Source organism: Oncorhynchus mykiss, chromosome 9 (genome assembly GCF_057628025.1).
Source record: "Oncorhynchus mykiss isolate SJ-2025 chromosome 9, ASM5762802v1, whole genome shotgun sequence".
Lineage (NCBI taxonomy): Eukaryota > Metazoa > Chordata > Actinopteri > Salmoniformes > Salmonidae > Oncorhynchus > Oncorhynchus mykiss.
This window is the reverse complement of record NC_143030.1, coordinates 60,925,878-60,947,620: the sequence shown is the minus strand read 5'-3', so window position 1 is coordinate 60,947,620 and position 21,743 is coordinate 60,925,878. Positions and strand designations below refer to the sequence as shown.

The 21,743-nt window shown below is 42.5% G+C and overlaps 1 protein-coding gene across 1 annotated transcript; it reads left to right on the top strand.

Moving 5' to 3' along the window:
• The first annotated feature begins 4,675 nt into the window (after positions 1-4,675).
• LOC110532417 (specifically androgen-regulated gene protein) lies at positions 4,676-15,193 on the top strand. Its single transcript, XM_021616307.3, has 4 exons — positions 4,676-4,889; positions 10,998-11,183; positions 12,733-12,910; positions 13,084-15,193. The coding sequence occupies exons 2-4, from the start codon at positions 11,079-11,081 to the stop codon at positions 14,724-14,726; spliced, it is 1,926 nt and encodes a 641-aa protein (XP_021471982.2). The 5' UTR covers positions 4,676-4,889; positions 10,998-11,078; the 3' UTR covers positions 14,727-15,193.
• The last annotated feature ends 6,550 nt before the right edge of the window (positions 15,194-21,743 follow it).

Below are 21,743 nucleotides of genomic sequence, written 5' to 3'. Positions count from 1 at the left end.
CATTCTTAAAATAAAGTGGTGATCCTTACTGACCTAAGACAGGGATTTTGTACTAGGATTACATGTCAGGAATTGTGAAAAACGGAGTTTAAATGTATTTGGCCAAGGTGTACGTAAACTTCCGACTTCAACTGTACTTTCCTGAATTCTGTGTTGTGTCGATACTAGATAATGGTCAGATGGGCTACTATGATTCCAATGCATGGATATGTATCTCTAAGACCGATGGGATCTCAGATGAAGCCTTTGAAGGAGTAGCTCAGAATAGGTTTTGGGACGTGTTCCTCAGCATGAGGAAGCAGGTGTCTTTCTTACTGCACCATTTTAATAACCCCTGTTTTTTGTTGTCTAAAATGACACCCAAATCTAACTGCCTGTAGTGAAATTAATGGAGGAGACACAGCAGGGGCTCAAACTGTAGAACCTAGTTCCTACATTTGAATATGAAAATTGATTTTATCAACCAAAAACTATGCTACATTTTATCTCTGGGACCCTCAGGATGACAAATCAGAGCAAGGTTACTGAATGTAGGTACATTATTTGCCTTCAGAGTGGATGTATCAAACCAGTTGCCTTGATTGTTGTTGTGCACTCTCCTCAAACAATAGCATGGTATTTTTTACTGTAAATTGGACACTTCAGTTGGATTAACACGAATTGAAGCTTTCTGCCCACATAAGACAAGTCTATGTCCTGGAAAGTTGGCTGTTACTTACAATGTCATTCTAGTCACATTAGCGCACGTTAGCAACAACCGTCCCGGTATAGGTACACCGATCCCGTAGAGGGGAACTACACATCAGGTGAGCACACTAATAAACAGATTTTTCTCTGTTTCCGACTAGCTGGGAATCTAGAACTTTTGCCTCAAATATTTGTTCTTTACTTTTACTCCCTAATTTATTACAGGAATATTTGTTCTTTACTTTTACTCCCTAATTTATTACAGGAATATTTGTTCTTTACTTTTACTCCCTAATTTATTACAGGAATATTTGTTCTTTACTTTTACTCCCTAATTTATTACAGGAATATTTGTTCTTTACTTTTACTCCCTAATTTATTACAGGAATATTTGTTCTTTACTTTTACTCCCTAATTTATTACAGGAATATTTGTTCTTTACTTTTACTCCCTAATTTATTACAGGAATATTTGTTCTTTACTTTTACTCCCTAATTTATTACAGGAATATTTGTTCTTTACTTTTACTCCCTAATTTATTACAGGAATATTTGTTCTTTACTTTTACTCCCTAATTTATTACAGGAATATTTGTTCTTTACTTTTACTCCCTAATTTATTACAGGAATATTTGTTAATCAGAGACATTGTGGTTGTGAATTGTTGGACAACAATGAGCAGGGCCAAATCATGATAAAGGAATCTTTCAATGGATTTGATGGTGCTCTGAACTTCAACAAACTGCAGTACCATCCTAAGTGGCCCAAACTTGCGTTTAATCAACATAGGACACAGTACATTCAAATGGGCCTTGGAAAAGCTTCACCTTCCCATTTGCATTAAAACATTAAAAGACTACCTGAAAAAAGGGGAGATGCTTGTGATGAGAAGAGGTTTGTGGACATACCATTGTATATTGTTATTCCATGTGTAAAAAAAAAAAACATTAGGAATACAACAGGAGCAAATCTATAGTGGATCCATTGATACACATTTCTTCCTCATCCTCAGTGCATCCCAGAGTTAGAATCATTCAGAAAACAAACCTAGATTCTGGAGGGGACAAGCTTTTGGTTTCTACCCATGCCACATCAACCTAACCCTGCTGAGAAATGGCCAGCCAGTGGCAGAGCATGATCTCACAGGGGGGCAGCTGCTGCCCAATGGAGACAGGCTGTAGCAGCTGAGGATGAGTCTGACAATCAGTGCCCAGGAGCTGAGAGAGAGAGACATCATTACACCTGTACTGCCACTCATCTGTCAGGACAACAAGTTGGATGTCAGTTGGGGTAAAAAGAAAAACCAAGGGGTGCCCTGAGATATCATCAGATTATGTGCTATTTAGCAACCACTATAGTCCACCTCTAGTCCACCGCCTGGTTGCCATCTCTGTTCAGCTTTTACATTCTTCTCCTGTCATTTGCCAAAGTCTTTGATAGGAGTTGCAAGTCGAGTGTTGGCTAAAAAGACTGGTACCCAGACTAGTCTAATCTAGTCTTTTTTTAGAGGTTACAAATTACAAAGTTGTTCCAATAATAAATACAAGTATTGTAATACTGTTTGTATTTATTGACAGGTCCTGATACTAGGCCCAGATAGCGTTTCCATCCTTGCAGTCGTCCCGGTGGTGGCAATGGTATTAATTCTGATTGGGGGCCTATCCTTTATTGTCTTTGGCATGTGGAAGTGGAAACGCACAGGTGAGATGGGGTTAGAAGTAGAGAATGGTGGTTACAGATGCAGACAAAGTGTTTGGGTAGTGTTCATTTCTGTACTTGGAGTGATGTACATTAGTTGAACGAATACAATGATTGCTGCAATAAGGCTGCACTCTTCCGGTGGCGAATGGTCTAACATGGACATATCTTCACGTTTACAGGATGACTATCTTTAATGTTTAACATCTTTATCAACAATGTAATTAGTGGCCGATAGAACACGTCCCATTGGTGACCTACCTGTGTCAATGTGTTGTTCTTTCCTCCATTTTATGGACCGACTTACTCTGCTGCCAAGGGTACCGGTAAGTATGTTAGACTGTATCTTTACTCTGTCCCTATTGCATCATTGTGGCGTGTACTCAATCATTCCTGTCCAGTACTACTCATATCATAAGGAGAAGAATGCAATGTTTTTTTTTACTTCTCTTCCAGAGACAGAACAGAGCAACTCGTCTTTAGAGATGGAATCAACAGTCTTGATACAGCTGTACTCCAACCACCATCATACCATATTATGGTAATACCATCTCTGATGGAGATGAAATTAAGTGAACGATGGTCCCTTTTTTTCAAAAAGGAAAATGAAGAAATCCACAACTAATTGAACAAGCAAGCTTTGCACTGCTCTGTTGCTATTTAATGAGACTTGTTATATGGCCAGTAATAATTGCCTACACTTTGTAAGTGAATGGTGTATACACTCCTCTACGTATTTATTTGGACAGTGAAGCTGAAACTTTTCATTTGGCTCTACACTCCAGCATTTTGAATTTGAGATCAAATGTTTCACGAGGCGACAATACAATACCTTTTATTTGAGGGTATTTTCAAACATATGTTCTACTGTTTAGAAATGAAAGCACTTTATGTATCTAGTCCTCCTTTTTGAAGTTGTCATAATTGTTTGGGCAACTTTACCTATGTGTATTAAAGTAGCCAAAATTGTAGTATTTGATCCCATATTCCCATAGTAGTACGCAGTGACTACATTAAGCTTGTGACTCTACAAACTTGTTAGGTGCATTTGCAGTGTGTTTTGGTTGTGTTTCAGATTATGCTGTGCCCAATAAAAATGAATGGTAAATAGTGTGTGGAAATACGTGCTATTATGGAACAGCAGGGTGCACCATGAGACATGTCAATAAAACAGCTCAAATATGTTATTCATTATTTGATACACAAAATACAACAACAACAAAAAAATAGTATGCACTGGACATGTTTTTGTTTCTATTTGCTATTTGCCAGACTATTTGCTGGTAATGTGTTTGACATTATTTATGTTAAACAATGGGCAAAATTATCAGCCCTGTAGTGTGTAGTAGTACGCTTCATAACCTTGTATCAAACATGAGTTTGGCTGCTTGTCAGGTCAAGTGCTTTCAGAACTAGGGATTCATAGCTCTAAAACTGAACCACATATAGAAGCACAAGACTTCACTCTAGTTAATTAGTGACTGGCTGGCTGAGCCTCATGTCAACAAGGCTAACAATGCCATACCACTATTTTCCCGGAGAGATCTCTCTGTTTACCATGGCTTTATTAAAGCACTCTTGCAAAATGCTTGATATGTGTTTGTTGATACTTAATAATAAGTGGAAATTCAGGTTGCACAATGCCAAGACAAACATTGATTTTCAATATTTGAGGAACAGGGTTGCAAACACGTAACATATACCTCACTTCTCATACCAGACTCATTAGCAGGCACCTCTATTCATGGACGGAACAGCATCCTTAACTATCAGTGTCTATTTCAGGGTAGAGCCGGGACAACAGTCATCATCATCATGCAAATATGAGATGGCATCACTTTTTGTTCCAATGGAAATAGTATGCAAATTCTAGGATTTTCATAGATATGCTAAAGACGTCAACCTGCTTTCAGTGTCAGAAAAGACTCATCACAAGAATTGATCAAATCGGCACGCTATTTTTGGAATGACAGCAATGTGAGTGAGATATGTAATGGAAAATTCATTGTAGTTCATGAGTGTTGCAGAGAATCTATACTGCATCAAATGATATGTGCGTGCAATAAAAATCTATATCATTCATAAAACAATTTCAACAACGATTTGAACAAGATATAAGAAAATTACAATTATGAATCCAGGTTCCCAATTTAAAATGGTATTATAGTTTTGGTTCATTAACCCTGTAATACAGAATCATTCGATTTGAAATGTGGGGGTGTTCCTCTGTTACCCCATTGGTTCTTCCAAAAACACGGTCGATCAAACATGTGCTGATTGGCCACAAAGATATTATGGGGAGGGACAAAGTGAGCCTCGCGCGCTCACCTGGAATTCAACAACGACTGCCAGTCTTCCGCACTGCTTTAGTAAAGGCTTATTGCATAGTTTCACAGAAAAACGGTATTGTATTTCAATAGGTTTGGATAATTGTGACGATAGTACGTTTCTTTGAGTGCAAATGCACTTTGTGGACAGTGAATAGTATTATTCTACTGCTCTCAGGTACGTTTAACTTTCTATACTTTTATTCTCTTTTGAAGTATTTTTCATTTTTCCTTCCTTTTTTATGCTTTCAAGCATGATTTGACACATCAAATTGAATTTGTCACATGCTTTGTAAACAACAGGGTATGTTTCGTTAGAATTCTATGCGATGTGTAGATTAGACACAGTCTGAGGATACACTGGTATTGGTAATGGAACAGGAAACTTTACTGTACAGTTGTTTTTATATTATTTCGACCAAAGTTCGACTATTGGCCCCGTTGTGAATGTGCCTATCTATACAGAGGCGTAAAAGAGCCTAGGCTACTACTATATCTAATATGTTTTACGCGGCTGTGATGATATCAGGGGCCTGCCATGGGATATACCTCTCTCATCAAGAAGACTGATAGACACAGATGTTCGTTCACACTGCTGTGGTCATGTTATCTTATGGTTCACTGCTATGGTTGAGACACCACCCTGGAAGACAACAGAAAAGCGCTGAGTTGTTGGTCAATTATGGGAGAGATAGATTCAGACAGGTGTACTGTGGGAAAGTTTTCCACAAGAAAGATGATTGACACAATTCAACACCATAGTCACTGTTATGTCATATGGGGACCAGACCAAAAGGCAAGCTCTAATGTGGACTATAGATTAGTGATATGTGCCAATGCGTACTTGAGATTTCAATGTTTGCCAATCAATAAAACTATTCCCAAAGCCTGGACATTGACATTTTAATGGTGCAGACTGAGTGCCAACTGCCAAGCTAACCATTAATGGAATATTTCTTCATGCATGTACTCTGTGCAGGTTGGGAGTTGCACAACATGGTGTGGATGTCTGTTATGAACCTTTATTTACTGTAAATGATTAACTAGTTCTTTACTTAACCATTACATGCCCAGGTTAGTCTTTTTTTTTTTAGATCAAATATATTTTTGAAGAGATACCTGGTCCAACCAAGACAGCAGCAATGCTTTTGCTCAGCCTGTCCTTCATGTCACAGGACATACTTCACATTTCTCTTTCTGGCCTCTTTTATCGCCACAATAAGATCACTGTCACTCATTGAAATGGAACATAAGGCAATCCCCTTCCTGAATCCCAGGGCTTTCCAGTGGTTCAAAGTGCACTGAAGATCAGGCCATACAGTGGACACCGTGCTACCCCTTTCATTTACAGTGCACCTAATCAGCTCTCTCTATTTCCCCTTCTGCTTTGTAATTTACTTGAAATGCACAGAGGTACAGTCTTAGAAAAAAGTTGCTATCTAGTGAACCCTTTGAAGGACCCTTTTTGGGTCGATGGACAACCCTTTTTCCCAGGGATTCTATACTGAACAAAAATATAAACAAAACATGTAAAGTGTTGGTTTCATGAGCTGGAATAAAAGATCCCAGAAATGCTCCATACGCACAAAAAAGCTTATTTCTCTCAAATTTTGTGCACAAATTTGTTACATCCCTGTTCGTGAGGATTTCTCCTTTGCCAAGCTAATCCATCCACCTGACAGGTGTGGCATATCAACAAGCTTTTTAAACAGCATGATCATTACTCAAGTGCACCTTGTGCTGGGGACAATAAAAGTCCACTCTAAAATATGCAGTTTTGTCACACAACACAATGCCAAAGATGTCTCAAGTTTTGATGGAGCATGCAATTGGCATGCTGATGCAGGAATGTGCACCAGAGCTTTTGCCAGATAAATGAATGTTAATTGCTCTTATAAGCCGCCTCCAACGTCGTTTTAGAGAATTTGGCAGTGCGTCCAACCGGCCTCACAACCGCAAACCACGTGTATGGCATTGTGTGGGCGAGTGGTTTGCTGATGTCAACGTTGTGAACAGAGTGGCACATGGTGGCGTTGTGGTTGTGGTATGGGCATGCATGAGCCATGGACAATGAACACAATTGCATTTTAATCTATGGCAATTTAAATGCACAGAGATACCGTGACGAGATCCCGAGGCCCATTGTCGTGCCATTCATCTGCCGCCATCACCTCATGTTTCAGCATGATAATGCACGGCCCCATGTCGCAAGGATCTGTACACAATTCCTGGAAGCTGAAAATGTCCCAGTTCTTCTATGGCCTTTATACTCACCAGACATGTCACCAATTGAGCATGTTTGGGATGTTCTGGATCGATGTGTACAACCGCGTGTTTGAGTTCCCGCCAATATCCAGCAACTTTGCACAGCCATTAAAGAGGAGTGGGACAACATTCCACAGGCCACAATCAACAGCCTGATCAACTCTATGTGAAGGAGATGTGTCTTGCTGCATGAGGAAAATGGTGGTCACACCAGATACTGACTGGTTTTCTGATCCACACCCCTACCTTTTTTTTAAAGGTATCTGTGACCAACAGATGCATCACTGTATTCCCAGTCATGTGAAATCCATAGATTAGAGCCAAATGTATTTATTTCAATTGACTGATTTCCTTATATGAACTGTAACTCAGTAAAATCTTTGAAATGATTGCATGTTGTGTTTATATTGCCCTTGACAATCAACCGCTCTCTGTCATGGATGATATTGGCTTTCACCGACTGGTCGAGCACCTTGAGCCCTGGTGCACACTACCAAGTAGGCGCTATTTTTCAGATGTTGCCCTACCGGAGTTACACAATATTGTTGAAACGCACATCCCTGAGCTACTTGCTATGGGCGTCACTGCTATATTAGCTTCACAACTGATATTTGGACCAGCGATGTCAGCCCCATGAGCATGTAGGATTTCATACTGAGGAAAGCCGTATTGCATGCTCAAGAATGTGATGGTTCTCATACCGCTGCTGCCATTTCAATGGCATTTGAGACTTTGAAACATGAACACACTAGCTAGCTCCATTCGAACAACTGACTCGAGAAATAAGCTCTTCAACTGTGTCTGCAGCAGACGTGATACCCTCTGTCATGGCATTGAAACGCCTGCTCAAAACTGCAGACAGACCGTGGGGTTAAAACTTGTAAAAGTCCTTTACAAGAGGCTGTGAACAAGCGATCCGGTGGCATTCTCTCTGAGCCTCTTTACTGTGTCGCCACCATGCTTGATGCTATGTACAAGGACCGCTACTTCGATACAGACAAGAAACAGGGTTTACATGAAATGTTAGACACAGCTGGACAAGATGGAAACGGACACAGTGACAGTGCCCCCCGAGGTAGAGAGGCCACGGACAGACAGAGCTGAAACTTCACTGCTTTACATAAATGATGAAATCCTGGTTGAGACTGAACAAATGAACAACGCAGCAAGTAAGTGAAATTAATATGTTTTGAATATGTTTTACTGGTAATGGGGACATAAATGCCAACAAAATAACTTTTTGGTGTGTGTGTGTTTCAACTATTTAACTGTACTAGAAAAAGCCGCTCAAATGTTAAATATCGGGTTTCGGTATTTTTTTGGCAAGGAAAATATTGTGTATCGGCCAAAAATGTCATATCGGTGCATCCCTAATTTAAATCACTAATACAGTCTAATCATTTATCCGTGGAGCTAAAATCCTCTGGTGACACAGAAATGTAAAGCTGTGTATCGTCTGCGTAGCAGCAAAAATCAATGTTGTACTTACTGATAAATCTGCCAAGGGGTAACATATACCAACTTAACAGTACCGGACCCAAAATCAAACCTTGTGGAATGCCACATGTGATATGAATTTTCTTTGAGTTATGTTCATCAAGGGTGACAAAAAAACTCTCGACCAGTTAAATAGGTCCTAAACCAATTTAGAACTGGACCGGAGAGGCCAACCCACCTCTCCAGTCTGTCCAGAAGCACATCATGGTCAACAGTGTCGAATGCAGCACTTAAATCCAAGAGTACAGAGACAGAGCTGTTTGGCATCGGTGTTGGCTCTAAGATCATTTACCACTTGAACTTAGGCTGTTTCTATTGTGGTGGCCCGAAAAACAGTTTGGAATATCTTGAATGGAATGTTGGAGATTGGCTGAAATTTGCTAAGAGCTGAAGAATCTAGATTCCTTTTTTTTAGTGCAGTGGGAAAGTAGGGAGTCATTAACAATAGTTTGCACTTCTTCAGATTTGCAATTAAAAACTGTTTTGAAGAAGGTGGTTGGATAAGATCGAGAAGGCTTAACTTGTGATATCACTTTCCTGAGTATTTCTGTGTCAACCAGGGGAAATAAATCTATAGTGTCTTTGCAATGGTAGGCTAGGGCACATACAATCAAACCAATATGGGTCCTCCTATGGGGACAGCCGAAGAACCCTTTGGGAACCCTTTTTTCTAAGAGTGTACGTCAGAGCATAGGGCACCAGCCAGGGCGGTTAGTTAAATGACAAAACATGTTTTCTGGGAAGCAGGCAAAGTCACATTCCTAGGTGTATTAAAGCTTTGAGGTTGGTGCAGTGAGGTTGTCTCTCCCACTACAACCCTGTAGGTGCGTAGGCTGGGACTCAATGGGAGGTGCAAGCCTGGTTGCCGTCTCTGTTTAGATATTTTGTACTCTGTGTCCTTGACAGGAGTGGAATGTTGGCTAAAACGACTGGTATCCAGACTAGGGAGGGGCAGGTTCTGGGACATTTTCTCTCTGTCTTTTGCTCATAGTATTATTATGTCTCGTTTGGGTGGGGCAGGAAGTAGGTCTAAATATGAGCACTAGACTAAATGGGAAGGAGGGAGCCCTGGGATACTGTGTGAACTAGAAAGCCCACTATTTGTTGTTGCCAACACCGTACTGTGTGGCCTATATTGACCCACATGTTTTGCTACTGTCAACATGCCCATATTTCCATTGTTATTGACTTGCTAAAGGTGCAGGTAGACTCAGATACATGTCATTCTGAAAAGCAAAGGAAAATTCTGTTTATTGGAACCATCCAGGTGAGGGGCTGAAAGGAAAACTCCTTAAAGAAATTGCCATTTCACTTGCAACTCCCTTGATAAATAACTTCACAGCTACAGAACAGAGCATTTTGTTCAGTTGGACCTTATGACGTCTAAATGTGACATTGTTGGGTGGGGCGATATTTGGCAATTGCTTATATTTGTGTAATCAAAATGGCACAGGCCTAATTGTCCCAACCCTAACCCCATGCAATTCAGCAGCATTGAGTGCCTTTTTGATGGATCAGCAATAGTCTGGGTGTTTCAGTGGAAATCGAGTTAATGATGTACCGATGACACATTTTACAATGACTTCAATGGAAATTCACTATCATTACTGTTCCTCTCTGCTTCTGTATGTGTAATCAAATGATAGAGGGTAATAAAACACAGTTGCCATTGACACTGGCACTGAACCATCTGAATGTGCTGAACTACTGTATAGGCCTATGCCTGGATAAAACTGAATAGTAACTGATGGTAAAATGTAATTTGATATGTTTTGTTCTAGTAAAACTGCCCAAAAATCCCTGCTATGCATATTTATCACCACTAGTACATCTACAGTATTTTAACTACAGTGTAAGCCTAGATGTCAACAGGTTGTTGGTGGCATGACATGGTGTGGCATGTTGGTGATTGGGTTCACACAGTGCCACTTGGTACGGTTTAGTAGCTTCAGTGAGTATGTGGCTGGGTTAAAGATCTTAATCCTCTTCGATCCCTGTGGAGCATAAGGCCACAACAAGATCCCGCCATATGCCGGATGCTCCTTTGCAGTTTAAAGATATAGCATGAATCAAAGGCTAATAATCAGCTGTCCTTTGCTCACTGCTTGAGCTTTGTCCACGGCTTTGTCAGTGTATCCCTCTATTGGATAAGGGCACATAGAGGCTAAATAGGGAGACAATATTGGTGATGTAATAATCCTGCCTGTAAGCTGCTGGCTGGCGTACTATTGTCCCTCCTGTACACTGATATACTGTACTGTATTAGAGACGTGTAACAGGATTCCTGTTTGTTGTAGAACTCTACCATGATATCACTGATCAAATATCAGTGCTAAGAAAAGACATGGTTTAAAAACATGAATAAGAGTATGTAACATATGTGTCCTAGTCTTTACCATGGGCTGTAATAGAGAAATGCCACAATTTCCGCTCGGGAAGCTCTGCTAAATGGAGCATCATGATGATGTAATGATTTTTGCCTCGAGCGTTAAAACTTCTTCTCTCCTTCCTTCTTTTTTTTCAGTTACTTCCCCATCTGGACCAATCAGTGACTTTCAGCCAATTAGCAGAGGCCCCCTGAACCCCTGGCACCTGTCCCTGTGCCATGCCGAAGAGTGACACGTGGCCGGGCGGTGTTGCCATGGAATCCTTGATCAGTATGGACAGCACTGGGAGCTGTGACAGTGTGGTTAGCATGAACTCTGGCTTTGTGAGTGCTGCCATAACCCTAGCCTTCCCCCTTTTCACGCCAACTGTTATTAGCACTTGCTGACCAGGAAAATGTAACCCTGGTTTTACCCGTTTCTAGTTTATTTAGTTGATGTGCTGCACTGCTGCCTTTGTGCTAAACACTTAGGGGTACTTTAGAAAATATTTAAATGGCGTGGCCTCCCGGGTGGCGCAGTGGTTAAGGGCACTGTACTGCAGCGCCAGCTGTGCCATCAGAGTCCCTGGGTTCGCGCCCAGGCTCTGTCGTAACCGGCCGCGACCGGGAGGTCGATTGGCCTAGCGTTGTCCGGGTTAGGGAGGGATTGGTCGGTAGGGATCTCCTTGTCTCATCGCGCACCAGTGACTCCTGTGGGCCGGGCGCAGTGCGCGCTAGCCAAGGTGCGGCTGGCTTCCGGGTTGGATGCGCGCTGTGTTAAGAAGCATGACGCATGACATTCAGCCTTCGTCTTTCCCGAGCCTGTACGGGAGTTGTAGCAATGAGACAAGATAGTAGCTACAATTACTAATGCAATTGGATACCATGAAAAAGGGGTAAAAAGAAAAATAAATCTTAGATTTAATATTGACTATTATAAATGAGCATGTTCAATCAATACATTTTATAAAGCCCATACCCAGCCTAGCCATACCCAGCCTAAAACCCCATAGAGCAAGCACAGTGGCTAGGAAGAACTCCCTAGAACGCAGTGTACAGTAGATAGGGTTCAGAGCCACTGTCTCCCAATTATAAGAGTCAGTGAGCTGCTGGGCTTGTTTCATGTTGGGGGTGAGAGATTGTAAGAGTCAGTGAGTTGCTGGGTTTGTTTCATGTTGGGGGTGAGAGATTGTAAGAGTCAGTGAGCTGCTGGGCTTGTTTCATGTTGGGGGTGAGAGATTGTAAGAGTCAGTGAGCTGCTGGGTTTGTTTCATGTTGGGGTGAGAGATTCAGATGTTTGTTCAGAGAGAGAGAAATAAGAGAGAGGGAGAGAGAGAGACTGCTTTGAGGATGATCAGAACCTAGTCTGTTTAGTTCAGAGCTGTTCAGAGGCCACTCATTGAAATCCACTGCAATACATTCCTCTGGCAATGCAGTATAGGATACAAGCTAGCCAGGAGCAGTGCTGTGGTACATTGTCTTTCCATCGGTGTTGTGTGAAAGGTAAATGTCATTTTGATCACCTCTGTGTATCCAATCTCACTGGGCCTCAATGTAATGTTCAGCCTAGCTGGAAGCAACAGAGAGACTGAATAAACACTGACTATTAACAACTGAAAATCAAGGCAAAATTGTTTGAAGGCCTCACCTAACATTATACAAGGATATAGTGTACACAGACATTCCTGGCATACATCTCCACATAGCTATGTAATCTTGATTAAAGAGGAGCACTTGATTGCAATGGTATCTTTATTCTGAATCTGTTTGTTCTCTACATTTGCAGTTTGTCTACGTTTCCGTGTTTCTTCTTTGTGCTAATTACGTGTGTATGTATGTATGTATGTATGTGTGTATGTGTGTATGTGTGTGTGTGTGGGGGGGGGGGGGGCAGAGTGATGACAGTCTGGAGCACCTCTCTGCTGAGGAGCGGGCATGCCTCATGTTTCTGGAGTCCACCATTGAGTCCCTGGAGATGGAGGAGGACAGTGGCCTGTCAAATGATGAGCCAGACCCCAGCAGCCTGGCAGCCAAACCTGGCCACCTTTCTATGGGACAGGCCAGATTGGAGGGTGAGTATCACCAAAAATATTTTGTTCAATTCTATGTTGTTGTTTTATCAGGAATTTATCATGCAGGAGACTAACAAATGTTTCCAGGTTTTGGGTCATGATTGTGCGAGCCACGCTTAGGAACCTGTGGGAATTTGACAGTAAAATAATTGCTTTTTCTGCTTGCCTTCTAGATGTATCAGAACTCCAGCATTCTGACTCAGGAAGGGATCAGAAGTCCTTTCTGAACTGCATAGCGCCTACACCACTTAGAGTGGCAAATAGCCTTGCCAGTATCCAGCTCAAAGCCCCAGGTTCTGCCACCCAGCCCACTGCTCCAGCTGCAGCAATTGAGCCTAGAGCCCCAGCCCCAGTAGTAGCAACCCAGCTCAATACCCCAGGGGTATTTACTGATCTCAAACCTCCAGGGGTAGTCACTGAACCCACAGTCTCAGAGGTAGTCACAGAACGTAAAGCTCCAGAGATAGCAACTGTGCCTAAGTCCCCAGAGTTGATGACTGACATCAAATCTCCTGGGTTGGACACTATTTCAAAAGTTCCGGTGTTGTCCACTGAGTCTAAAACTCCAGAGTTAGCTGCAGACCCAAAAGCTTCTGCCTCGGACACGACCCCATCCTCAGCCACCTCAGATAATTCTGTGGACAACATGCCTAAAGGAGTCTCTGTAGACACCAAGTCTGCAAAACGGCAATCTAAGGTTCACTCTGAGCTGGATCTGAAGCTGATTCCCCCTCCCTCAGACTTCAGGGATGATGAGCCAGAGGAGGAGAGTGAACTTCCAGTGCCTGCAGTACTCCGAGTTCCACTAACCTACAGTGAGCTGGAGCAACTACGCAGGAGAGCTCCACCAGCCTCGCCTGGAGCCCAACAGACACCACCTTCTAAACCTCCTGTTGATCTGCCTGTACCTGTTAGTACCAACTCACCACCCTCCCACTCAGAGGCCCTAACCATCCCCATTTCTGAGACCCTGGAAACAAAGAACCCACCTGCCGTGGCCCCTAAGCCCAAGAGGCTTCCCTCCAACATCATCCAGAAGTCACACAAGTCAGATAGTCACCCAGGCCCCCCTCTCTCCTTGCCCATTGACAGGTCGATCATTGACCCCCAGAAGGTGCGTTTGGAGGCTCTACGGAAGCTCGGGCTCCTGAAGGGTGAGGATGGAGACTCAGGCCCTGTAGTTTCACCCAAATCCCGGAAGTCATGGGCACCCACTCCCTCTCCTCGCAGCCCAGATGCCACCCAGACCCAAGCCCCAGCCCAAATCCCTACTACTTCCCCAGCCACTACCCCTGGCCAAGTCCCAGCCACTATCCATACCCCAATCCCAGTGCCTGCTGCAGTTGCTGTCCCAGCTACCACAGTACCAGCCCGAGCCACTACCCTTGCTCCACTTCCAGCCCCAATCCAATTTAGTGACAATGCCAAAGCTCTGCTCTTGCCCCTTACAACCCCTCCTTCACCACCCAAGCATATTCCCCCTCCCGTAAGGGTCAAATCAGCCACTCTGGAGCGCTCCAGCATGGGCCAGAGAAGCTACATGGCCAGCAATGCCTCCCTCAGGGCAAACCAGGCTCCCAGTGTCCCTTTGTCCCCCAGAGACCAGCGTAACTCTAGACCCCGCCCGGCCTCCCTAGGAACTGGGAAAGACTTCATGAATGTTCAGGGTGAGGCCTGCCACCCCCAACCAGGTCATGGGGAGTCTCAGAACAAGCTGCCCCGCTCCCATGGTATCAGTGTGCTGATCTGCCCCAACAGCAAGAGTGGAGAAGACCGACGAGAGGCCTTGAAGAAGCTAGGACTGCTGAGCGACTGAGGGAAGGGAGAGGGGAAATGGAACTGCACCATTATGAAATCCATATGAGGGGTGAGGTCTGAGGAGGAGGAATGTCCTTAATATGGATTCTGTATAACTAAGCCCTCCTCTAGTTTTTGACACTGAAACTTATAGGAAGATTACTCTCTCCATAAGGCCTTCTTTGAAGCAACATGCAGAGAGCACTATTTGTTTGATGAAGGATTGTTTGGCTTTACAGAAACCTGTATATTTATGGAGTGTATTTTTGCCTTCTTGCTGCACAGAAATGCTGTATGTACGCTAAGACTGGCTTTCATGAATAACCTGTATCATACTACTATGAGATACTATTCTAACTACAGTTTGCAGTACAGTGAGTATGTATGTATATTCCTCGTGAAATGTGTTAGGCTGTTTGTGAATCTAATTTGACATTCAGTAATTTGATCATTGTCTATTTTCTAAATAAAATATAATACACTTTATGTAAGGATGTTTGTGTGTCATTAACTCGTTCATAATATATACAAAAATATGTGGACACCCCTTCAAATTAGTGAATTTGGCTATTTCAGCCACCATTTTCTGTTGACAGATGTATAAAATCGAACACACACAGCCATGCAATCTCCATAGAGAAACATTGGTAATAGAATGGTCTTACTGAAGATCTCAGTGACTTTCAACGTAATAGGATGCCACCTTTCTAACAAGTCAGTTTGTCAAATTTCTGCCCTGCTAGAGCTGCCCTGGTCAACTGTAAGTGCTGTTATTGTGAAGTGGAAATGTCTAGGAGCAACAACGGCTCAGATGCAAAGTGATAGGCCAAACAAGCTCACAGAACGTAACCACGAGTGTGTCTCTCCTCGGTTGCAACACTCTCTGGAAACTGTCTCTGGAAGCAACGTCAGCACAATAACTATTCGTCAGGAGCTTCATTAAATGAGTTTCCATGGCCGAGCCACACAAGCCTAAGATCACCATGCGCAATGCCAAGTGTTGGCTTGAGTGGTGTAAAGCCAGCCACCATTGGACTCTGGAGCACTGGAAACGCATTCTCTGGAGTGATGAATCACTCGTCACCATCTGGCAGTCCGACGGACAAATCTGGGTTTGGCAGATGCCAGGAGAGTGCTACTTGCCTGAATGCATAGTGCCTACTGTAAAGTTTGGTGGAGGAAGAATAATAGTCTGGAGCTGTTTTTCATGGTTCGGGCTAGGACCCTTAGTTCCAGGAAAGGGAAATCTTAAATCTACAGTATACAATGACATTCTAGACGATTCTGTGCTTCCAACTTGGTGGCAACAGTTTGGGGAAGGTCCTTTCCTGTTTCAGCACGACAATTCCCCTGTGCGCAAAGCGAGGTCCATACAGAAATGCTTTGTCGAGATCAGTCTGGAAGAACTTAACTGGCCTCAACCCCATCGAACAGCTTTGGGATGAATTGGAAAGCTGACTGCTAACCAGGGCTAATCGCCCAACATCAGTGCCCGACCTCACTAATGCTCTTGTGACTGAATGAAACCAAGTCTCCGCAGCGATATTTGAACATCTAGTGGAAAACCTTCCCAGGAGAGTACAGGTTGTTATAGTAGCAAAGGGGGACCAACTCCATATTATTGCCCATGATTTTGGAATGAGATGTTCGACAAGCAGGTGTCCACATACTTTTGGTTATGTAGTGTATGTTGTGCTCTTATGAAGAACAATGCACAACCCTTTGTGCTGTTTTCAAATGGAGAAGAAACCTGATGGTATTTTTACAGTTAGGGATGTGCCTTTATAACTTCTCCTTTCACATATCCTTTGACATGAACATTGACAGCATTGGTTGGACTTCATTTCCTAAAGTTCCTCTAATTCCTAAAAAAAATGTGGAACCATGCCAACCAGTGGAAAAATGATCTGATTTGCTCATATTATTTTGTTTGGTGTAGTGATTGGCAGTTGTAAAGGAACCAAATTATAAGGTAGAGAAAAGGTACTACTACGTAGCCTACAGTACAGTAGATAGAAGCTTCAGTAGCCAGCCAGTCAGTGATAGAAATCTGAAATGTGGTTTGTGTGGTTTAAGGTGTGACGCACATCAAAACCCATTATACAAACTGGTTGTTGAGCAGCAATATAGGTCTGTAAGTGGTTAGCAGATGACTGAAATACTGTTTGTCTAGTTGAGAGAGAGCTGGTTCCTCTTTTCTGGTTCCTAAAATTGTATCCCCTTTTAAAATAACATCAGGTTGGGTTCATATGGTTTCTAATCATTGTCTGTCAAAACTCATCATACTCAAGTCAAAATGATGAAGTATAGCATTTAGAATAAGTGGCTCATTAAGGCCTAGATTTAGTCAGATCAAGCATTAACCGGCGATAGTCTACACCCGCATAGCTGATGTTTTGGCGGTGTCGCGGGTAACGGTTGGAGCTGTCAAATTGGTGAGCAGTTGTTCTTGACCATTGTCACGAAGCCACACCCGTCCCACTCGTGTTAAAGTTTACAGTGAGAAACTAGGCTAAATAGAAATAATGACGCTCAAATTGTAAAATGATTAAACACAATAGTGAGGATTCTATCAGCCTAATTGAAGTGTAGATTATATCTCACATTCCAGTGTTAGAACTTGTAAACAAGGCTGCATGGGATTTATATTAATGCGACTCCGTGCATCCAATGGCAATGTCCGCTTTAGGTACAGCCTAAAGCTGCTTGTGGATTTGACAGCTTTAACGCAGTTCCACCTCCGACACCATGAAAACATCAGCTATGCAGATGTTGGCTAAAGCAGATCTGACTGGAACAGGTGTTCCCAATGGCAGGACTTACTAAACCATGTCAATGGTTTGTTTTGGAAAGAGAGAATAGACCTTGATACCCTTTGTATATGACCTCTTCAATTTAGACAACACTTTAATGTTATGAGTGGGGTGTAATGCTTGTAATATAAAGAAATGCTTGGTCCAATGAATTTTAGTTGTGAAACAAAAGGTGACTTGTAGGCTACAGATAGAACAGCACATTGTTGATACGGACCCTTCAAAGTAGAAGAATGTTAATGGCTGTTAATCTGTCAGCTGCATTGGGCTTTGTCTACTGTGAGTGTCCCCAATACAGGCCCTGGTTTGTCATGTCAACACGTATACGGTCAACAAATTGGTGTCACAGCTGCAGTGTCAGCAGTTCTATCTGATGACACAAAAGTGGAGGAACCTGTTAATTAATGAGCTCATATTAACCCTTGTGTGCTGAAACAACCTTTCTATTCTATTGATCTCTGTTTAACCGTTGTGTAGCCTTAACATTTTGTATACTCCCCTTGTCCCAAGGGTAAAAAATGACCCGCCTTCACTAAACCCCTAAAATAAAGCATAGGGCGGCAGGGTAGCCTAGTGGTTAGCGCATTGGACTAGTAACTGGAAGGTTGCAAGTTCAAACCCCCGAGCTGACAAGGTACAAATCTGTCGTTCTGCCCCTGAACAGGCAGTTAACCTGCTGTTCCTAGGCCGTCATTGAAAATAAGAATTTGTTCTTAACTGACTTGCCTAGTTAAATGAAGGTAAAAATTGAATTTTAAACCCCAAATCTATTTTTCTATGAAGAAACAACCTGTCATTCATCCCAAACGTTGTGAATATCTGGGTTTTCCCTCTTCACAATGCAGGAAGACTGCATTTCATCAGTGGACACCACTCATTTTATTACAACACGCCTGTCATAATGGTTTTCTTTACTAAAGTAGAGGTTTATTATTGTTATTGCTAAAGGTACTGCAAAAGTGTAAACAAAAATGTTTTACCACGAGAGCAGTAGTATAGCCTAAGAAAGTAGCAGAAATGTGCAGAAAGTAGTTGTGACTGCATTTTATTGAAGGGAAACAATAACAGTCTTGAACTTTTTTGGCAACATAGTGATATATTCTTATATACTGTACAATGAGGAATTCAACTTCAAAGTACTAGTCTTCTCCCACAAGGTGTATAAACAACAACAATAAATACAAATAAAATAAGATAATAGATACAAAACAAAAATGTGAAGAACTTAAATCAGTCAACTCTAATTAGCACATGTAGGTCAGTATGCAAGTGTGTGTGCATGGACTTTGCAGATGTATTTCTCACATGGGCAGCACATAGTATTTGTTTTTCAGTCCTTCTTTGGGGGCAGAATTGGCATCTCCTCCTCTTGACTGCCTCAGATGCAGCCTCAGGTGGATCAGGACAAGATTCAGCCCCCTGAACAGCTTTCACCAGCACTGCAGAGGCTGCTGTGTGGGGAAGGCGCTCCCTACTTTGAATGTGTGGGGTTACAAGTGCCTTTCTCAGCTGCTTCAGGAACACCCTCCTCTTGTTCCTCTTATCAGGCATCCAGGTAGGGTTGATCTTGTTCCATATCACGAAGGCATTCTATGAGGACACATCAATGATGTTATGGAAGATGACCAGGGGCCAGCGGGCAGTCATCCTCCTGCAGCTGTAAGTTCCAATCACCTTGTCCAGGTTGTCCACACCTCCTTTGTTATGGTTGTAGTCCAGGATGATGGCTGGCTTCCTGTCCTCACGATCACTGATCTCAGCTGTTTTGTGCAGTGTACTCAGGAGGACCACATTGTTGTTCCTCTTTTGGGGGGTAAGAAACTAGAGTGGTGGTGGGGCTGAAGGCAAACTTTGATGAGAAGGTCTTTCTCCTCCTTGTTGTGAGGAGTGCAGGGGGGAGCTCAGGCTTGTTCTTTCTAACTGTGCCAATCATGGTGATCTTCCTATTCGGGAGCTACTGGCTGAGTTCATAAGAGGTGAAGAAATTGCCACACGTGACATTGTGCCTCCTCAGTCCATCTGTCACATCAAGCACAACCCGCATCCCCTGGTTCTTCTCCAGGCCTCCACTGGTCGGCTTCCCTGTGTAGACTTTCATCTTCCAAGCGTAGCTGGATTGTGCGTCACAGGCCACCCATATCTTGATGCCATACTTTAATGGCTTGCTGGGCATATACTGCCGGAAAGGACAGGGACCTTTTGACAAGTGAGATAACTATCAGTAATTAGTATCAGTGTCACAGAAAACAATCACATAAATCAATGATATTACAGCAATACATAATAAAATGAACAGTGGAAATCACTTACATTACAGAATGGAACCAGTTGCTCATCCACTGTTACTTCAGGCCCAGGGTTGTAGAGGTATGGCAGACGCTCCATCCACTTCTCCCAGACCTTTCCTATGGCTCCACCCACTTCTCCCAGACCTCTCCTATGGCTCCACCCACTTCTCCCAGACCTCTCCTATGGCTCCACCCACTTCTCCCAGAGCTCTCCTATGGCCGCCAGTTTGTCTCTCACACGTCTTGCAGGTCTTGACTCCCGGTTATCAAATTGTAGCATTCTTGAAGCATTCGTGCTTCTACACCTGCATTGCCTGCTGTTTGGGGTTTTAGGCTGGGTTTCCGTACAGCACTTTGAGATATCAGCTAATATACGAAGGGCTATATAAATTGATTTGATTTGATTTGATTTGAGAAAGTGTGAAAGACTTTCAGTGGCATCATGGCACGTAAAATCGCCTTTCCACTCTCTGCATCCCAGAGACTACATGTAGCCTCGCCTCGGGACCTATACACACCCGCTAAGATTAGCAGCCCTATGTAGGCACACAGGTCAAAATCTGATCTACGACCTGTTGGGCACTGAAACATGCACTTATGACTTCAGCAAAGAGAGAACTGGGGGGACTGTCATCTGCAGCACCTTTATAGCCTCTGACTGCATTTCCCATTAGTAAACAATGCTTTCAAGAAATGTTTATTTTTTCTGAAATGTTGTTTATTTTGTCTGAAATTGTTTTTATTTTGTCTGTGAACTTGAGTCATGTGTGGGGTCGTGGGGGGGAGATGCACAAGAACGTTTTAGTTTTGTCTGAGTTCAATCAGTAGCACACAATCTCAATTTCTCAATGTGTGTGTGTGTGTATGTCTTTGTGGTTTTTGTGGTGTGTAAATGATTTTATAACTACCGGGTCAAAAATGACCCTAAGACAATCTTTGTACCCTGGTGGTGTACAGCTTTCATGGAAATATGAACAAAGGCGATGTTTCACTTTTTCTAATGTTGGGGTCACTCTAGGAAAGTCAGCAAATTTCAAGTTGAAAAAATATCATTTAGGGGGCTTTCTCTGCTGTTAAACATAGTTTAAGGGTCTTTTTTGTTGTTGTTACCTTTAAGACAACACAAGGGTTAGTATGACTTGATTTAATATTGTATCATTTAGAGACATTATACATGGTTTAAAACACTTGTTGTACTTCTACAGCACTGGATATAATCTCAGCACAGTTTTGGATGAAATTGATGCTCGAATGATTTTCTTGTCTGTTTCCATTCCAGTTTCAAGGGTGAGTCAGAAAGACCAGTACACAAACCTAATACACAAAATAGTACCTGACACACCCCTTATCTGCTCCAATTGTTTTTAAGAGATGGTTATTGTCTACCCCCGTTTATATCTGGTGCTAACATGGGTCCTTTGTCCTGATCTTGTGTACATTCTGATTGTGCCCACATTTCCAGAAACGTGTTGTCTACACATAGTATTTTAAATGTATGTTATCTGTCCACTGTGTCTGTATTGTGACCAGATATCCTGGTACCTTCCTTTAGGCACATTATGTCACAGCTTTTCTTTCAAAATAAGATATGTTATTTTTTGTAAGACACATATTGATATAATCAGTCAATGCCGCAACCTGTCAATGATTTTAGAGGGTGGAATAATTATGATTTAAATGGTTTCTCTGTCCAGAGATGTTTGACTACCTCTGGAGGTGGCGAGGAGGATCTGATCAGAATAAGATCACAATGTGTCTTTTGATTGTCTACACCTGACTAAAAATGTTGGCACATTCAGAATGTGGACAAGATCAGGACAAAGGATGCAAGTTAGAGCCAGGTATAAACAGGGCTTCTGAGATGTCCACCTTAGTCTCATAAACATATTTAAAGAAAAGGGCTACTTTGACATCAAATAATATTAGAAATTAAAC

What these genes read in the sequence shown, in the direction of transcription:
- LOC110532417 (XM_021616307.3), top strand. Translation starts at nt 11,079, where the DNA reads ATGCCGAAGAGTGACACGTGGCCGGGCGGTGTTGCCATGGAATCCTTG. An exon ending in TTAGCATGAACTCTGGCTTT is followed by an intron (nt 11,184 to 12,732) that starts GTGAGTGCTGCC and finishes GGGGGGGGGCAG; the next exon opens with AGTGATGACAGTCTGGAGCA. An exon ending in GGGACAGGCCAGATTGGAGG is followed by an intron (nt 12,911 to 13,083) that starts GTGAGTATCACC and finishes CTTGCCTTCTAG; the next exon opens with ATGTATCAGAACTCCAGCAT.